Source organism: Mercenaria mercenaria, chromosome 11 (genome assembly GCF_021730395.1).
Source record: "Mercenaria mercenaria strain notata chromosome 11, MADL_Memer_1, whole genome shotgun sequence".
Lineage (NCBI taxonomy): Eukaryota > Metazoa > Mollusca > Bivalvia > Venerida > Veneridae > Mercenaria > Mercenaria mercenaria.
In genome coordinates, this window is record NC_069371.1 from 5,899,202 (window position 1) to 5,920,528 (window position 21,327).

A 21,327-nucleotide genomic window follows, 5' to 3' on the forward strand; every position below is an offset into this window, starting at 1 on the left:
CTGATAGCGCAGGATTACCTTGTAAGATAACATCTAATGTTGGAGTACAAAACTGGGATATGATATTGAACAATTGTATTCTTAAGTGAGAATACCTCGGGCATATGAAAAATTAGTGATAAGGCGTTTCTACATCCCCGCAGTCACAATTTGGAGACTCAATAATGTTTTTAGTATAGAGCTCTGAAGATAGAGAGCTGCATTGCGTACGTAGCCTTGTATGAAGTATTTGAGATTTTCTTACTCCTGTCAGAAAGTACTTTGGAACGGTAGGAATGTCATTATTTAACATACGCTTAAAAGACGCTAGAGAACAAGCATTACGTATTTCGTCTGGAAGAGCGTTGAAGTCCCGTATGACTGATGGAAGGAATGAATTGTAATAAAATGCAGTATGTGTGAATATAGTCTGAACATTTTCAGCATTTCTAAGAGGGTACCTGTGGTCTCTTCCAACATTAGATGGAACAAGGTCTGAAAGATAGGATGGTGTGAAGTTATTTTTCATTTTGTAAAACAGTACTAACTTGTGTTTTTTCCTCCTGTTAGCAAGGGTCTCCCAGCCAACTTCAGATAAATGTTTGTCAATAGAAACGAGTTTCGTTGTTCCAGTTACTATTCTTGCTGCTTCATGCTGAATTTTTTCAAGTTCCTGTTTTTCATTTTGAGCGCAATTGTCAAAAAGTACGTCACCATATCCAAGAATAGGTCTAATGAATGATTTGTAGATTACCTCAAGAGAATTTCCGTCTAGCTGAAATTTTAACTTTTTCATGACATGTATTCGCAGCCAGGCTTTCTTTGTTATGTACTCAATTTGTGTAGTCCACCTAAGATCATTTGATAGAAAAATACCTAAATGTTTATGATTATGGACTTCGTTTATTTGTTGACCCTGCATTAATAGCGGAGGATGATAGACTAAAGTGGGTTTGCGACCAGCATGGATCCAGACCAGCCTGCGCATCCGAGCAGTCTGGTCAGGATCCGTGCTGTTCGCTTTCAGATCCTATTGCAATTAGAGAAACTGTTAGCGAATAGCATGGATCCTGTCCAGACTGCGCGGATGCGCAGGCTGGTCTGGATCCATGCTGGTCGCAAACCCACTATGTTGGTTTTCTAATGACGCGGCTCATATTTATTCCGAAAATAACACCATGTCAAACTTTTACAAGTATACATATATAACACAAATACGAAAGGGATTAGAATGAAAGAAAACTTACACCGTTCCTCTCCTATATAACAACAAAACATGTAGCGGATTGTCATTTCATTAAGTTAAAGAGTTAAGGATTTGTAATGCTATTTTAATTGAACAAACAATAAAATTGAAAAAATGATAATGTAAAGGGTATTTGATTACGGAATTAGGATGATAAAATAATCTTGTGAAAAGCATCAATAATCGGTAAAATTCAAGCACAGTTACAGTAGTACACACATTTTGTGAGAAACATCTGGTCTAAAACAAATAATTATATAATATATGCCTTTGTTATTCTGAAATTATCTGTATAACGGCTTTGTACTGCAGTTCACAGGTAGTTACCAGTAAAATTACCAACATATAGTAACTCCTATATAATAACTGTTTTAAATACCGCATAATTTCGACGCCTAACAATGAAAATACCATCGTTCATGACGTGACAAAACAATCACTAGCGCTCGGTTTTCCATTCCATACAAATAATTATATAATATATGCCTTTGTTATTCTGAAATTATCTGTATAGCGGCTTTGTACTGCAGTTCACAGGTAGTAACCAGTAAAATTACCAACATATAGTTACTCCTATATAATGACTGTTTTAAATACCGCATAATTTCGACGCCTAACAATGAAAATACCATCGTTCATGACGTGACAAGACAATCACTAGCGCTCGGTTTTCCATTCCATACAAATAATTATATAATATATGCCTTTGTTATTCTGAAATTATCTGTAAAACGGCTTTGTACTGCAGTTCACAGGTAGTTACCAGTAAAATTACCAACATATAGTAACTCCTATATAATGACTGTTTTAAATACCGCATAATTTCGACGCCTAACAATGAAAATACCATCGTTCATGACGTGACAAGACAATCACTAGCGCTCGGTTTTCCATTCCATGCTACACTTCGGTTTTGAAAAAAAACTTGCCTTACACAAGCAGTCTTACAAGATCCTTATATTCAGTATCATGTGTGTAAATTGATGTTAAATCAAAAAGTGTTGTGATAAAGGCGTTTCGATCGGAATCAATGAAATAACGCAACTTTTTTATTGTCTAAAATCCTAAAGGTTTTGGGCGAAGTTAGCAATCAACCTTTATTTCCGTAATTTATTGAAATGGTAATTTTGCCTGATTTAGAAACTACTGTATTGATGTGTTTTAAAGATTTAGCTTTTTTTTAACTTCATGTGTCATTAATTTTTCTTGTATTCTTTCAGCATTATGCTTCCAAAGTTGTCAAGATAAAACAGAATGACATCAAAAAAGTGGCATTCAACCTCACCGAATTTACGCCGCCAATTAATATCAAATTAAGCATAATTGGATGCTTTTATGGTAAGTATATTTAAGCCTCATAGAAAAAAACAAAAATACGTACATAGGTAATACAATCGTTATGTATGCTAGTTAAGGTAGTGGATCCGTACTGACATTCTGTAATTTCCGCGTGATTGCCATTTCTTCAAATGCAGTTTCGTCATTCTTCGACTGAAATGTCGAAGACGCAAACGGGGGATACGTAATCGAACGGGAAATGCTGATGCTCATTACTGATCCACTACCTTAAACACACAGTATTATTGAACAGTTCAGAGTGTAAAATCAAAAACTCTCGCAAGGATCTATTTTTGCTTTTGTGTTATTTTCAGAAAATAATTCCTCGCGAAAACTCTAAATATGTATCTGTGGCTTCTGCAAAAATAATACCTCGCGTTATTGGACTGTTTCTAAAGTATTAAGAAATTTTGCCGTCCAAAAATATCTGACAGTATAGTATTTATCAAATATTTCTGATTTAAACAAAATGTTTGCTAAAATGTATTCCCAGTCAATTCTTACTTTTTTTTAAACTACTGTGTTTGTCAAACATTGCGATAATTGTTTGTTAAATGATACATTGATACAGGACCCGTATACTTTCACATTGTAGTTCCGAAATTTAGAACTTTACTTTGTACTATTTTTTTTCTGTTATCTGTCATTGTAAAATTTGCTCTATCACTACTATAAACGAATGCCAATCTTACAGCAGAAGACATCTCGGCAACAGGACAGTAATTTATATGAATTATAAACATATATTTATGATAAATTTCAAGACCATGTGGAGTTCCTTTGTATAAGTCTAAATTTTAGGCTCAATTCGTTGATGAATTCGAATCAAGGTCTATTGAAACACCGCTGTTGTAATAATGCATGCTTTGTGAATTTGCTTGAGTTGCATGAGAATTTCAAGGCTAGACAGCAACACTTCTAAGGCCCACCATTTGTTTGGTATTTCACGAGAGCCATTCTTATATCTTCTGGACATTCTAGGTTACCTGTAGTCAGTCAAATATAAGACTTTGATTCGTTGAACATTTCCGTTATTTTACAACAGTTCGCACTTCTCTTTGAAAGCACTGTAATGTTGTTCAGTTCTCACGTATCTTCTGTATTGATATTTATTAACAAATCCACTTCCCTTCATGAACTCGCTAATTTAGCTGATTAATTTCTTGTTCAAACTAACTTTAATAATATTTATAATTATCTCAGAAGAAGAACCGCCACAAACAACAACTTCAACATTACCAACAACAACAACCACTACAACACCAACAACCGCAACATCTACAACACCAACAACCACTTCAACACCAACAACAACCACCAAAACACCAACAACCACAACAACACCAACAACCACTACAACACTAACAACGACACCGACTACAACACAAACAACCACTACAACACCAACAACCACAACACCAACAACCACTACAACAACCACACCGTCTACAACACCAACAACAATATCAACACCAACAACAACTACAACACCAACCACTACCACTACAACAACCACGACAACGCCAACAACTACCACTACAACGCCTACAACTACCAATTCACCAACCACTACAACGCCAACAACTATCACTACACCAACCACGACAACGCCAACAACTACCACGACAACGCCAACAACTACCACGACAACGCCAACATCTACCACTACAACGCCAACCACTACTACTACACCAACCACGACAACACCAACAACTACCACTACACCAACCACGACAACGCCAACAGCTACCACTACACCAACCACTACCACTACACCAACTACTACAACACAAACAACTACCACTACACCAACCACTACCACTACACCAACCACGACAACGCCAACAACTACCACTACAGCAACCACGACAACGCCAACAACTACCACTACACCAACCACGACAACGCCAACAACTACCACTACAGCAACCACGACAACGCCAACATCTACCACTACAACGCCAACCACTACCACTACAGCAACCACGACAACACCAACAACTACCACTACACCAACCACGACAACGCCAACAGCTACCACTACACCAACCACTACCACTACACCAACTACTACAACACAAACAACTACCACTACACCAACCTCTACCACTACACCAACCAGTACCACTACACCAACTACTACAACACCAACATCTACCACTACACCAACCACGATAACGCCAACCACTACCAATACACCAACCACAACAACGCCAACAGCTACCACTACACCAACCACGACAACACCAACAACTACCACTTCACCAACCACTACTACTACATCAACTACTACAACACCAACAACTACCACTACACCAACTACTACCATTTCACCAACCACGACAATGCTAACAACTACCACGACACCAACCACGACAACACCAACAACTACCACTACACCAACCACGACAACGCCAACCACTACCACTACAGCAACCACGACAACGCCAACAACTACCACGACAACGCCAACATCTACCACTACAACGCCAACCACTACCACTACACCAACCACGACAACACCAACAACTACCACTACACCAACCACTACCACGCCAACCACTACCACTACTTCAACTACTACAACACCAACAACTACGACTACACCAACAACTACCACTACACCAACTACTACAACACCAACAACTACCACTACACCAACCACTACCACTACACCAACCACGACAACGCCAACCACTACCACTACACCAACCACGACAACGCCAACCACTACCACTACACCAACCACGACAACGCCAACAACTACCCCAACACCAACCACTACCACTACACCAACTACTACAACACAAACAACTACCACTACACCAACCTCTACCACTACACCAACCAGTACCACTACACCAACTACTACAACACCAACCACTACCAATACACCAACCACAACAACGCCAACAACTACCACTACACCAACCACGACAACACCAACAACTACCACTTCACCAACCACTACCACTACTTCAACTTCTACGACACAAACAACTACCACAACACCAACAACTACCACTACACCAACCACGACAACGCCAACAACAACCACTACACCAACCACGACAACGCCAACAACTACCACTACACCAACCACGACAACGCCAACAACTACCACTTCACCAACCACAACAACGCCAACAACTACCACTACAACACCAACAACTCCTACTACAGAATGTTACGAGGAGGGAATGAATGTATCAAATAAAACCAAAATAAGAGATCAAGACATTAATGTTACTGATATAAGTGGAAATGACTTGACTTCAAATGGATTATTAACTACAAATCTTCGACCAACGGGACAAGACTTTTTCACACTTGAAACTAATAACATACCCACAACTATCAAGATGACACTTAAAATGACGGCCAGTCAACTTACAAGTGTGAAACTGTATACAAATACTTACGGTGAAAATGTTGTATACAAAGTGTTCTTTTCGCACTTTAACGGCACAACAGATACAGTCGATGTGAGTGTCAAGTTTCATAATATTTATGTTATAATGAAAAAAGAAAGGAACACATTAACACAAACGTTTTCTATATAATACGCATTTCTATTCATTTTCACATAACACGTATAATTTTGCCATATGGTTTCTGTATTAGAGAAAGTTCGTTACTTAAATTCAGAATAGCCTTCAACATTTCTAAAAATATTAGAGTTTTACTTGATTTCTATTGTTTTCAGAATCTTTCTACGAACAGTCCTTCTGTTGATCAAGTTGACGTCAAAGCGATCACCATTATTTTGGTTTTGAATACTCCAACAATGAAAGTGAAGCTTAGCATCACGGGGTGCTTGAAACGTAAGTTTTTACGTTTTTGACAGTAGTTTTTCTCTACTGTTTCGATGACTAATTATAACAATATTTTCACGTGTTTTTATAAGTTGATTACCTCAGCTACATAGGCCACATTAATTAGTATATTAGAATAGGTACATACAGGCACTTTATCATTTCGATATGACTTTTAAACTTATCATCGTGCTGATCATTGTACACTTTATCTAGCCATTAGTATTTACTAAACATTTCGTCCTCATAGCACTTTAACATTTCATCTTACTGTACTTTCAAACTTTGATCTTGCTGCACACTTGTACATTTTATCTAGCCATTTAGCTATTTACCTAAACATTTCGTCCTCATATACACTTTAACATTTCATCTTACTGTACTTTCAAACTTTTGATCTTGCTGCACACTTGTACATTTTATCTAGCCATTTAGCTATTTACCTAAACATTTCGTCCTCATATACACTTTAACATTTCATCTTACTGTACTTTCAAACTTTTGATCTTGCTGCACACTTGTACATTTTATCTAGCCATTTAGCTATTTACCTAAACATTTCGTCCTCATATACACTTTAACATTTCATCTTACTGTACTTTCAAACTTTTGATCTTGCTGTGAGCTTACACATTTCTTTTAGTCATGTAGCTATACACCTAGAAATTTTTTCTTCATATACACTTTAACATTTCATCTTACTGCACAATATAATATCTCTTTTTATTGTACATGTTGACATTTCATCTTACTGGACACCTTTGCATTTCAGTTAGCTGTATACCGTATTCTTTCACACAGTAACACTTCTTATTTCATATCATGTTTACATTTCATCTTAGTTTTATGAACTGTTAGCATTTCACCAGACTGTTCACTTTAGCATTTTGACTAGTTGTAAACTTTAATATATTTCATCTGGAGACGCATTTCAACATTCTGTTTTATTTTTAAAAATACAAAAAGAACATGTCAGGTGTGCATTGCAACTCGAACATCAAGATGTGATTCATTATAACTCAAAAGTAAACTTCGCCCACTGCTAGGGGGCGTGGGCAGTGTCGCATTTTCCATTACTGCTCATGAACAGACTCAATCAAACCGAGTCTGCAATTTTCACTGTTTGCCTTGTTCTCGATGCTTCCGAGGGATCTACTTTCCAGATTTTATTCACTCAGAACATACCATTAATTTAAAACAAATGACAACGAAAATCCTGGATTCAATTCAGATTAATTTTAAGACACATTCTATTAATATTTATAGCCCGCTTGTCAGGTTCAACACCAGTACCTAGTACAACTACTAGAACATCAGTTACAACCACAACACCCACACCACCTACATTCATGACATCAACAACGGTTTCAACATCATCAACAACAACACCAACAACCCCTACAACACCAACAACCACCACAACACCAACAACCACAACAACACCACCAACAACCACAACAACACCAACAACCACAACAACACCAACAATCACAACAACACCAACAACAACCACGACAATTAGCACAACATCCGAAAGTACAACCGTGACAATGACATCTACTATCACACCATTCTCTACAACGACAATGGTATCCTCGACAACAAAGGGTTACTGTGTATTCAATTCGTCACAGATTGCTGATATATCCAGCTCCAGCTCGGGTGACAGTAACCGGATTTCAGCGTATATAGAAAAAGATGGAGAGCCTGGATTTACAGATGATTCTGAGGCAGTTATGTATGGAGATGTTATTACACAAGGCGTTGAAGTGATGATGAACTGTAAAGTATGGTATGTTTCAAATACTGTTAGCTGCTCATTAATTTGATTTGTCATTTATAATCATAATTACCGATATAAATTGTTTTAATGAATAAAATACTACAGCAGAGGTGTAAATTTCAATTTAAAATTTGCGGACTGACACAATATCAGTAAATGATACGTAATCAAGGCAATAGCATGTTATCTGAGAGTGGTGTATGTACGATTTTAGCATGTATGAACGAAAATTGCAGGTTATCTGAAATAATCGGTGATCTTTAGGATTAATGTGTGAGGTCTAAGCTGCTTGTAGTTTTATTGCATTCTTATTTCTTTTTCAGCACTTGTCAAGCGGACCACAGTTTCAGTTGTGTAGATGAAATACCTTGTGGTAATACATTTATTTGCTGCAAGCAATTTAATATTTTGTAACAAAAAGCAGTGTCTTTAAATAGTAGTAAAGGTTGCACTTACGGTTCTCAGTGTGCAAGTAAATTATAAAGAAAGCATTGAGAGCAACAGAAAATCTAAGAAGACGCGAATGAGGAAGGAATATGAATAATTTTGAAATGTTCTTACTATAACTCGCTAGAAAAAAGTCTTCTTTTTTTAAATTTCAAATATAGTGCTTTAAAAAGGTACAGTTAAAAAGAATATGATTAGTTAAAAAGAATATGATTACGAGAATACATGCTGCCTATACACTTAATAGTATGATAAAATTGAGCCAATATAGATCTCAAAACTTTATCATCTGATTGGTTGTTTGTAGGCACAAATTCGAAACTGGTCAGTGAAAAGGCTGCAGTCGGTTTCGAAACTTCGTTTTATAACTTATAACCTCTAAAAACGCGTAAAGCATTGCATGTTGATACAGAATACTCTGTAATAACATCTTATTTAATAAGTCATGTCCAGAAATGAGACCGTGTTTAGAAGAGTACTGTCCCTTGGTTATTAAGCCAGACTGGTTAAATTTGATTGTTTCCCTTTATACCATCTTAACACGAGTATCGATTTTTGTTAATCTCTCTTATCTTGATAATTTTGACTTTACATTGATTTTGTAAATAAGGGGTATTGTGATGACATTGTGAAACGTTTTACACAAGCGGAATGTATACCTTGCCCGAGGCTATTTGCAGTATATCCTTCAAATTGGTGGTTTTGAATGATAATCAGGTTTTTGTTTCAAAATTGAGAGCCGGGAAGCATATTCCCATTACGCAGCGTAACTTTTAGATATCTTTTGATTATATCTTTAAAATAAAAAAAATATATGTGAATCATAAATGAAAAGTTAATTAATTAAAAAATAATTTTTAAAATTTAAATATTTTTATTCAAACATGTAATTTAAAATAACAATTTTAATCTAATTTGACAAAGACAGAATTAGATCGACGTACATGTTTATTATCTGATATACATAATATTGTTATTTCTTTAAATTGGTGATTTTGAATGATAATCTGGTATTTGTTTAAAAGCTAATTCCCATTACTCAGCGTATTTTTAAATATGTATTTAAAGGCACTGACCTCCAGATTTGGCTAAAAATAATCTTTCTCTCAAATTGAAGTTTGTTAATACCAGAAGATGAGTTTTTGTTTCTATTAAAAATATTTCATCGAAATCAATAGTGCTATGGCGGAATAAGTGAATTATGACTTCAAAATATAGATTTTTATAATCGTGACAGTTTACCTTGAGTAAAACGTTACAATCTCTTTTCGATTTTCATCATAAAAGGTAGTAAGACAGCATTTTCTCATGTTATTTCGTAACATATAATTTGCCAGTAATTAAGTTTTAAAGCCTTCATAAGAAATATGGCATTTATTACAGATATCTATAAAAGTATTTTTTTCTTGTTGTCGAACGATCTAGAGGTCAGTCCCTTTGCTTTTTGATTTTTAAAATATTTTTTGAGGGCGAAATATATGTGTATTTCGGGACTCCTTGAAAATGTCTTTTCAGTTTAAAAAGTTTTCAAATATTATGAATCCGTGGCCTAAAAATGCATTTTACTTTTCAAAAAAGTGAATTTTGAACGGTAAGATAAATTATCAAAATTCATAACTTCATATCCATAATTTAGATTTTAACTTTAGTGTTTATACAAGAGCCGTAATAATTGTCCCTTGCCGCGGGGCATGTCAGACAAACCGACACTAATCCAATTAGTAACGGTAATAAACAGAAATATGTCAGCATTCCGTAAACTTATTGTCAATCGCGTTATTTTACTTTATCATACATATATGCAATTATTACAAAAAGAAAAGATAAGAAATTTATAACAACAATATTATGATACTTCCAAACAAGAAACATGAAATTCACACCCGACCCAATGGACTTGTATATCTAAGAATGGCGATAATAATATTTGGAACAGTCGTAGAATAAAACAATGAAATGAAGCCCTCCCTTTGAATGAAAACTTGAATAAATGAATTTTAGTTAATTATAAGTGATACAATAACTGCTACCGAATAATATCATTTCATATTTGCCCATTGAATTATGTGAAAAAAAGAATAAACTGCAAATGTATGTTTTAATGCGGATATTACTTTCATTGTCCATGTTTTATATTTACATGTACAATATTCAAGTTTAACTATGAAAATGTAGATCTAGTTCTATATTTTCATCAACTTTATGTTATGTTATGTTTTAATGCAATAAATAATTCTGGTAGTAAAAATGGTATTAAATGAATTAAAAAATGAAATATATTTGATTGAAACATGTAATTTAAAATAACTTTATTTTTATTTAATCTGACAAAGTAATGACATTAAACACGGAATTAGACTGACACACGTGTCTATCTAATCCAGAAACGTGTACCAGTTTATCCGGTGTCATCAGTACACGTGTACTGTGACGGGCAAAATTTTTCAAATTAGTAAAATCAGTGATATTCAAACGTTTAGGGAAGCAAGAAGACATAAAAATAACTTAAATATAAACTCATTGAAAGAAAGATTAACTTTTCTAGTTTACTTCAATAACTTAATAAATGTTGTGAGATGATTATAAATATAAGAATTTATCATTTTAAAAGACCATGTAAAGCTTAAAATCTGTCATTTCCTACAGAAATCAATGGGACTCAGGATCAAAATTAGTTACATATTTCAAACGAATAGGGAAGCAAGAAGATCATATTTTATGTTATTAAAAATTATATTGAAAGAAAGTGCAAATATTGCAGATTACTTCAATAACTTAATAAATATTGTCAGATAATGCTTTTGATGTCATTTGATGTGTTAAAGTTTTTCTCCTTCTATATTTCAATAGGCGTAAATTGACCGATAATGGCTAATCGATACACTCGATCAGCGGTTTTCAGGGGAGACAATTTCGCCAATAAGCCAGCAAAATGGCTTAGATTTCTGGGTATGAATGATACTTTGTAACGGGGCACTGGAACCAGACTTAATTTGTTAAGCCTTTCATCTGAACCAGCGTGTGTAGATGAGCGCCTGATAACTGAAGAATTTTCGGCATTTAGTCTTTTGTAAGGGCCGTGAATTCAATACTAGCTAGATGCCTATTTTTTGAAGTTTTGTTTGATGCTAACTAACAAATAACAAGCTAAAATGGTTAACAGCTTTTTGTTTCACAAGGAAGGCCAATTAGGCCGAATACCAACATCTTCAATTTGAAAAAAAAAAGATAACTGAAAAAATGCATCCAAGATTCATCAACATATCTTTTTTTTTGGCTGTAAAATAGTTCGAACTTGTTTTGTAAGATAATAAGAAAAAATGGGCCGTGCCATGAGAAAATCAACATAGTGGGTTTGCGACCAGCATGGATCCAGACCAGCCTGCGCATCCGCGCAGTCTGGTCAGGCTCCATGCTGTTCGCTTTTAAAGCCTATTGGAATTGGAGAAACTGTTAGCGAACAGCATGGATGCGCGGATGCGCAGGCTGGTCTGGATCCATGCTGGTCGCACACCCACTATGTTGGTTTTCTCATGGCACGGCTCAAATGGTTAATTTTGCTTAAATTTCTTAAACCATAATGTTGCACAATTTTCTACTTACATTAACAAAAGTGAAGTACATGTACAGTGTACACACACCGAGTAAATTGTTTATTCATACTTGCTTGTTATATTTTATCACAGATACCTTACAAATGTTGGGATGGAAATTTCATAAATATTCGGTTGCATAGAATATAAGATTTAAAATAAACACCTTGCATTGTGAATTACAATAGGATTTTTGAAAACCCAAACTTCGTACTAATGGCAACCCTAAGAGAAATATTTAAAAAGTTCAGCAAGTGTCCCAGATGCTTTTTAAAAGATCTTCTTTTTTTGCAGAAAATACGTAAGCCAGCAAGTTTATACCAAAGGCTATTTTCAAAAAAATACAATTTTGTTTTACAGTTTCCGAAAGGACATTATTTTTTCCAGAGAAATGTGACTGGATCACTTTCATACCTTGAATGGTATATTGTATTAATACATTTATTTGTGTATTATATTAACACCTGATTTTGTATTACATTGATACCTTAATTGGTATATCTTATCAAAACCTTGATATAGTGTATTAATATGTTGACATATTGTTTTAACGCTTTAACTGGTATATTGTACTTACAAAATGTTTGTATTTCATAACAAGTTTGCACGCATACACCATGGAATGAATGGACACCATGCTCTGCTACATGTGGTAATGGTTGGAAGTCCAGGACACGTGACTTATTATATGGTAGTACTATTTTGTGCGACGATCCTGAAGAAGAAGAGGAACGGTGTAACTACGGGGAGTGTGTTTGTAAGTTTAACAATTTATATGAAATTTGCGTGTTTGTGTGCGTGCGTGCGTGTGCTTGTGCGTGTTGTAAGATTTGCCAATTAAGTTGACAACCAGTGTAGAAAAGGGTAAATATAAGTACACCTGTTCTTTAAGACGAGGCGATAGTTTGAGTTGATGCTGTTACAGAAACTGGGATCATTTTAATTGGTTGATATGCACATTTTACATGTTGCATATATTTCCGAAAAAGTCTTCAGTGGATTCCCTTTTTTGACTTAAAAACGAATATGGGCAGCATCATTAAGTATGTTGCATCTCTATAAAATCTGTCATTAATGCATCTTATTTCTACCTAGCTAGAAAGACAGACAGTCAGGCAAAAACATACATATTTATCAATCTATTGCAAATGTTATGAGCTAAATAGCTGTGTAACCCCTTTTTCTCCTTCGCCCGCATGCCTTTTTCTTTTGATTTGAATCAGGTCCTGTCCGGGTTAGTTTAGTTCATGTACATTCCTAGCGGGCATGCGACGTCGACACGACGTCGGTTCTAAGTTGTTATTAGGTCGCGACGTCGACAACCAAAATACAACGTCTTCCCGACGTCGAAAGTGCGACATCGGTACGACGTCAGGTTTCGACGTTGAATTTTGGTCGAAATTGTAATTGTTGCAAGTGGACCTGGTTAACGTTTTACAATAAAATTTAGTCATTTTCTTAATTAATAAATTAATCGGAAATGGATAAAAGATGCATCGCAATTTCTCCAGGAACTGCATTCACTAGTTTACCTCCCTTGATAAAGTATGAGTCACCGCTATGAGACGATTTTTCTGAAGTAAACATTGTACTTTTTTTTCATCTTTTTTTAATTAGATATTTTTTTAAACTCACTTAAATGAATCACAGAAACTTTAAAAATATGAAAAAAACAAACTTTTTTTACTTAACGCGCCAAAAACCCACGTGCTATATTCATTTCCGGTTGTAAACGAGAAACGAGTCAACAATTATACTTTCTAAATTCAAAAAAGTTATCACTAGAGAAATTGGAATCAAAGGAAGTTTCACATAAAAGTCCTGATTTAGAAAACTTCGATATCGACGCTTAATTATAGCTTCTGGAAGAAAACCATTAAGAAAAATAGGTTGTTTACACGTTGGAAACCCGACGTGGAATCGACGTCGGATGTCGACGTTGTTTCGACGTCGGGTGTGGACGTTGTTTCGACGTCGGGGTTTCGGGGTTACCACGTCGAATGCCCACTGGGTTAGTTCATCCTTTCTCGCGTGTTAAGCACAACAATGCATCACCGGTGATACTTCCTAAATCCTATGCTTAGGACACGTGGGGACTTGAACTTCGAGTATAACTGTTCTAAAGCTATGTGCTGGAGGCATGGGAGATATGTTGCACATTTCACTTTCTCTAACGAGGAACAGGCTATTAGTTTTGTCTCTAGTTATTTCACATCTGGATTATTGCAATGTCATTCTGTATGGTGTAGCTAACTGTGAGGTGCGTAAGATGCAACGTATTCAAAACATGTGCGCAAAACTTGTCCTTAACAGGAGGAAATTTGACAGTTCTAGACAAGCGTTGTATCACTTACATTGGTTGCCGGTGGAAGCAAGAATTGAGTTCAAGATACTTTCTTTCATGTATAGCTGTCACACTGGCAGAGCACCTCTGTACTTAACATAATTGCTTACAGAGTATATTCCTTGTAGACAAGGTATGAGATCGTCTGAAAATTCTGAATGTCGTTTTGTTGTTCCATACAACAAGTGCATAACATTCAAGGATAGAAGTTTCTGTACTATTGGCCAAAACTTTGGAATGAACTGCTGTTAGAACTACGCAAAAGTAAATCACTTGACACATTAAAAAAATCTTAAGACACTGTATTTCAGAGATTTCGCGGCAATGTTTTAATTTTTTTGATAACTGTTTATTATGCGAAAACATTTTTGTAAAAGGTTTTACATTTCAACATTAATATTTCCAAGGTTTGTTTAATTAAACGCACTTGTTGGTAAGGCTCTATGGGTAGGGTAGTATTTCTTTTTTAGATAGTATATGATGGCACCAATAACCGGGGGGGGGGGGGGGGGGGTGAACCTCTATATGCAGCTCGTCTGGGCGTACCATGTGATGCTTTAAGCACTGGTATTCGCAATAGAGGTAAAATGACCTCAATGGGAGGGGTGTGGTCATGACTGTTTGTTACAATAAGGCTGTTATTATCATTATTGTCATTATTAATATTGTTATAACAATTATTATTATTATTATTATTATTATTATGTACAACGCCATTAAATATATCATTGTATAAAAATAGGCGTTTAATCAAATTATTCAGTTTCAGTTTCAGTATTACTTTGCTTGTTTTCGCTATATGCTTCCAAAGGATCTTCCTATAAACTTGTTACGATTTATTATGCATGTTAAACTAATTGTAGTTTAGTCGGTTATTCAGTAATTATTGTTTGTTTTGTTTTAGCCACAACCACACCATATTGTGAACCGTGGTCCGAATGGTCGCAATGCGACTGTTTTGGTTCCGGGATTAAAATAAGGTCACGAACCGGAAGTTCCTGCGAGCCGAAAACGGAAGAAGAGCCATGCAGTGACTACTGTTCAACAACACCAAGTTAGTATGGACGTTCATATAACAGATTTAAAACAAAAAATATAGAAATTGTGACACTGGTAGTTGCTGAAAAACTGAAAGTTTGATAAAACGTGTTGAAATCTGTGTACATATGCACGCGTAATAAATTTATATTGTGTTTTCACCATTTTGAAAATACATTAGTTAATATAACTCTGTTAAAACAGTTCTTGAGAGAACATAGGATGTCACCATTGTATGAGTCGCGTCCTCTGTAAATGCTTGACAGAAGTATGTCTAAAGCATGAGCTTCAATTTTAACGTCAATGTGGTTTCATTTGATTTATATGGAAACTAAGAAAAAATGAGTACATATTAAGTACAGTTCTGTAAAGTCTATAAAAGGGCCATAACTAAAGAACAAATATTTAACATGAAAGTTCTGACAATATGAGAAGGTCCATTCCGTGTTCACCGAATTTCATTTGAATTGCATTGAACTGTAGAAAGATTCGAGTACTACTACACACGGTACAAATGTAGTGGTATTATTGGTAAGTCCAGTCCAAAAAGGGACATAACTCATGAAATATTAATCCCACAAAAAATTCCTATAGCAAGCACGTATCCGTTTCATGCTGGTGATGTACACCTAGTTTGGGCGTAATCATTAAGTGAAGTTCAGTACAAAAGGTACATATGTAGTTATAAAAAGGGGCCATAATTAATGACCATTTCTTTTTGATGATGTACATTGAATATTCATTTAAATAGGGTGGAAACTGTAGGAGAAATTGAGTACACGAGATATAAATTTAGCTACAGTATTGATAAGCTCATATAGGGGCATATCCCAAGCATACAAGTCTTGACAACGTGCGCATGTCAACTTCACGTCGATGTAATAGACCAAGTTTCACTTCAGCTGAACGGAAACTGTAGAAAGGAGTAGAGTACAAACAGTTCAAATTAGGTTTTAATATATTAAAGTACAAATACAGGTCATAGCTCAAGAATAAAATCTTGGTCATGAAAGTTCCAGCAATATGATTATGTCCACTTCATGTTGATGAGGTGTACCAAGATCCTTTTGAATTAAATATAATTTTTAGTAGGAACCGAGTACGCACTTGGTTCACATAAAGTTGTAATAAAAGTTCCAAATAAGGGTCATAATTGAATTGGATGGAAACTGTAGGAGTAATGGAGTATGTAAGAAAATGTGACATACTGATGGACGGACGGACGAACGGACAACCAGTTCAAGTATTATTTGCCTCTCGGATCTTCGACACTGGATGCATCACCAAAAAAAAAGCTGAGAAAAAAAACTGACATATCCTTGTACTAATGTATACATAAAAACATTTAATATATATTCGATCCCCTTTTCAGCTACATGTCCTCCTGGACAAAATCCAGATCCATGTGTTAACCCGTGCGAGGATTCCTGTCACAATTACCGAAATCCAGGAGTATGTGAGGCACCAGAAGACAACTGTATATACGGATGTCAGTGTCCACAAGGGATGCGTTACTATGACAGCAAATGTATCAATGAAACAGACTGTCCTTGTTATTATAATGGTAATCCAGTCCAAGTAGGCGTTACCCTCCCAAGCACTGACGATTGTATGCAGTGGTGAGAGTTTATATCTAAAGTTAATTCAAATTATATTGCAAAAGGCCATTTTGAAACGTCGCATGGTAATTATTAAATCAAACTTAAGCACTTGGGTAGGCCCTAATTATTAGGCCAAGTTGTTAAGTTCCTGGCACACTGAGAGCATAGCAATGTAAAGTTAGATTTGTCTTTTAATTTGATATGAACGAATTCCGGTACACTTGTAACACTTGTAGGTCATAATAAAACAATAATTAAAATTTAAAAAATCGTCGTCAGTCAGCCATTTTAAGACAAAAGCTGCATTTTTATCGTTTATATTTGGATGTGGATGTATATGTGCTAAAGTTTCCTATTTCATTATCAATGTTTGCAACGGTGCTAGATATATTGTGTAAATAATTATTTATTAATTAAATATTTTTGTCTAATTTATTTCTGTATTTTGTTTCATTTAGTACATGTAACCAAAATAAGCAGATGGAATGTAACCCTACTGACAACTGTAAGTATAACAATAAAACAATTATACACTCATTGTTATGTAAACAGAATGTTTTTTAAAGATTTTTTTTTAAATGTTTTGAATTTGAAATTTGTTAGTGCACATTTTATGTTCAGTATGTGTGTTTAAGTTCAAAGAAGCAAGCCCTTACCCTGCTAAATTTCTATATTGAACTAGTCCAGCTTTCAATTCGGACAGTAACATTAACTGTTAAAAGGGGTGATAACCAAAAAGATATTGACTGAATGGCGAAAAGTGCAGAGATCTTGATCACTGGTCGCAAAGGCAGAACCAATCGTATCAAAACTGTTAAAGATGACCGTTTCTGGTTACATAGGTATAAGACGCTCTAAAATGTAGATCTAGTTTCCTTTCACGTGTAGGAAATGAGAAGCTTTGGTTACACGTGCAGCCAATTTAGGGTCAAAAGACAGTTAACAAAATAGGAAAGGCATTGTGAGACATTCTTGCCTAATCTGTAGCAGATGACCCAAAACATGGCGGTTAGGGGAGACAATTTGCGCTATGTGAAAAGCATTTTTTCCATGTGTCTGACCTCACAATGAGGATAAAGGTAAAATTTTGTCAGTGTGAGCACAAAAAACCCCCCAACTTTTGGTAACATTTGGAATTTTATCTCAGGTTGCATGTGGAGCAGCTGGAATGAGTGGACTTCGTGCTCCAAGACGTGTGGTGGAGGAGAAAAATACAGAACAAGGTTTGTTTCTGTCACTCGGCAATTACGTGTAATTACGCTTTCTGGTTAGGTCATTCGGCATTCCTCATTGGAAATGACTCCGAAATCGCATACGGAATACGTAACTTGTCAATTATCGTGATGGGTCTGCTACTTAAATAATAGCAGTATCAGGTTACTTTTATAATCAATGATATATAAACAGAAAGGTTATTCAAATGTACAGTGTAACCTCTACGACAGAAAAAAACTGTGTTATTTAAGAAATAGAATATAGATCTAGAATCCAGCTCATTTTGTGAATTTTGTCGCTGAATAAAATCATTAGCGAAGGAATTACTGCGCCCTCGTGATATAATAATACGCATCTGAACGACAAACGATGATTATATTCAATAGCAAATCATTAAATGAGATGTATTATTTCGATTCTAACACGTTAGACTCTACCAAGGATTTTAAAGTAGAGATATACATCCTTAATGACATTGCTTAGATATTTGCCTGTTTTCTGTTGTTTTCTTTTCCAGCGTTTGACGCAGTGACGTTATAATTATGACGTCAGAAAAATGAATTGTATAATTACACACAGTTTTCAGCCTTCTTTGTTTAGAACTTATAAGAAAATGAATCGGGTAGTGTTAGAATATGCGACACATCACTGTTTGTACGGCATAGTTATTACGTCATAGTGCTAAACGTCATAGAGGAGCGCTGGAAAAGAAAACCATACAAATCAGGCAATTTATTGCTAGATTTTGTCAAGGATATAGATAAAAATCATTTGATATCGTGTATCAAAATGATATATCTCAAACAGTGATTTTCTCTTTCAATAATATCAATTTAGGAATATTACTGACTAAATCTAGATGCTTAAGGCAATAGGTTACTTAAAACGCGTGACTGCTAAGGCAGGTTAAAGTGTATTTTTAAAATCATGTACTAGTATACTAGGTTATAAACAATATGGTATTTATCAATTTCGTAAAAATGTACTTACCAAAACGTGATACTTGGATAGATCTACAATGATATTTGCATTAGAAAATTTCACAAACAAGTCAATGTCTTTCACTTTCGTAAAATCTTTCAAACTCAGTTTTGCAGCATTTTTATGTTGACGTTGGTTGTACTTGATAAAACATAATTTATTTGTCATCAGGACATCATCCGGTGATGGCTGTGATGATAATGATGAGACTATGGATACAGAACCATGTAACCAAGACCCATGTAAACCATGTGTGATTGACGGGAAGGAATACGAGAAGGGAGAAGTGATCTCTAACTGCACGTGTGAAATCTGGTACAAAATTTATTATAAATTGTACATTCAAAGTATAACTGATATTTTTCAAGAATTTTACATAATTAACGTTCATAGGACACTGTGATATCTTTTACGATTTTTTTATTACTTTCATAGTATACTGTGAACACATTCATCTGCTGTTGCCTAGAGATTAAATTGCTTTCATTCTACTATTTACCCTTTATGCCACTAAAGATTATCTAGTCTATTTCATGATACCTTATTTTAATTCATGACCTGTGTTACGTAGGATCGAATTTTAAAATCATTATGTTATATTGACTATACCCAAATATGTAATCCTCATTAAATAAAGTTATTACGACTACCATTACCATTATTATTATTATTATTATTATTATTATTATATATAATTGCATTTTTTTCGTATAAATTTTACACTAAACTCATATTTTTATTTTTTGTAAGAATTATACAAAACCTTCTTACTAAAACAATAATTTTTCATACGAATTTCACATAACATTTCTACATAGAACTGTGATTTTTCGAACGAATTTTATACATAACATTTCTACATAGAACTGTAATTTTTCGAACGAATTTTATACATAACATTTCTACATAGAACTGTAATTTTTCGAACGAATTTTATACATAACATTTCTACATAGAACTGTGATTTTTCGAACGAATTTTATACATAACATTTCTACATAGAACTGGGATTTTTCGAACGAATTTTATACATAACATTAACACATAGAACTGTGATTTTTCGAACGAATTTTATACATAACATTTCTACATAGAACTGGGATTTTTCGAACGAATTTTATACATAACATTTCTACATAGAACTGGGATTTTTCGAACGAATTTTATACATAACATTAACACATAGACCTGGGATTTTTCGAAAGAATTCTACATATATACCAGTCATACTAGAACTGTATTTTCTTGCGCTTAGTGATATTTGGTGACATTGTTTGTTGTCACATCATCTAAGGGCCATACATCTGCATTTATTTGTTTCTAACACATTTAAGGTGTATGATTTATAAACTAAACCTGTTTTTCAGTTACTGCGCAGCTGACGGCACATTGACGTGTTTACCACACACAGACAACAACAGTAAGAGTTTATAAATCTATATCGATCTTGCATGACTGATTTCAAAAAGATGGTGTAATGTAGATTTAAATTAATACTTATCAATGTGACAATAATTTGAAATACAGGAACATTTAGATATAAAATAGGTAGAGATCTATTGCATACGACTTGCTTCATCAAAACAGCGCTACAGTTTGAAAGAAAGAATTTTTATGAGAAAAAGTAAAATACGATATTTGAAAAAATAAACATGAACTATTGTTGTGTTACTTTTTTAGCATTCTGCACTCATTTTTGCTGCTAAGGTAAATGCATGTAAATATAAGCGACAAAAGTATAGAGTGTGTTCTTTACTTAGTTGACGGTGGTTTATCCCCTTGGTCGGAGTGGACAGACTGCACCAAGGACTGTATTGGTGGTAAAAGGTTCAGGACCCGACTGTGTAACAATCCCCTGCCAAGATGTGATGGTACAACCTGTGCTGGGGATCTGATCGAGTATGAGGACTGTAATGCGAACGTTTCATGTAAGTTTCTTTCGAACTA

At 34.8% G+C, this 21,327-nt stretch overlaps 1 protein-coding gene across 1 annotated transcript in view; it reads left to right on the plus strand.

Moving 5' to 3' along the window:
• The window catches only part of LOC123531345 (mucin-16-like), a 155,823-nt gene that overhangs the window by 126,566 nt on the left and 7,930 nt on the right, over window positions 1-21,327 (plus strand). Inside the window, 13 exon segments of the mRNA XM_053518371.1 lie at window positions 2,446-2,563; window positions 3,767-6,048; window positions 6,270-6,387; window positions 7,645-8,170; window positions 8,485-8,534; window positions 12,803-12,958; window positions 15,450-15,599; window positions 16,956-17,202; window positions 17,643-17,689; window positions 18,332-18,407; window positions 19,552-19,695; window positions 20,748-20,800; window positions 21,141-21,308. Coding sequence (XP_053374346.1) covers window positions 2,446-2,563; window positions 3,767-6,048; window positions 6,270-6,387; window positions 7,645-8,170; window positions 8,485-8,534; window positions 12,803-12,958; window positions 15,450-15,599; window positions 16,956-17,202; window positions 17,643-17,689; window positions 18,332-18,407; window positions 19,552-19,695; window positions 20,748-20,800; window positions 21,141-21,308 — 4,135 coding nt within the window.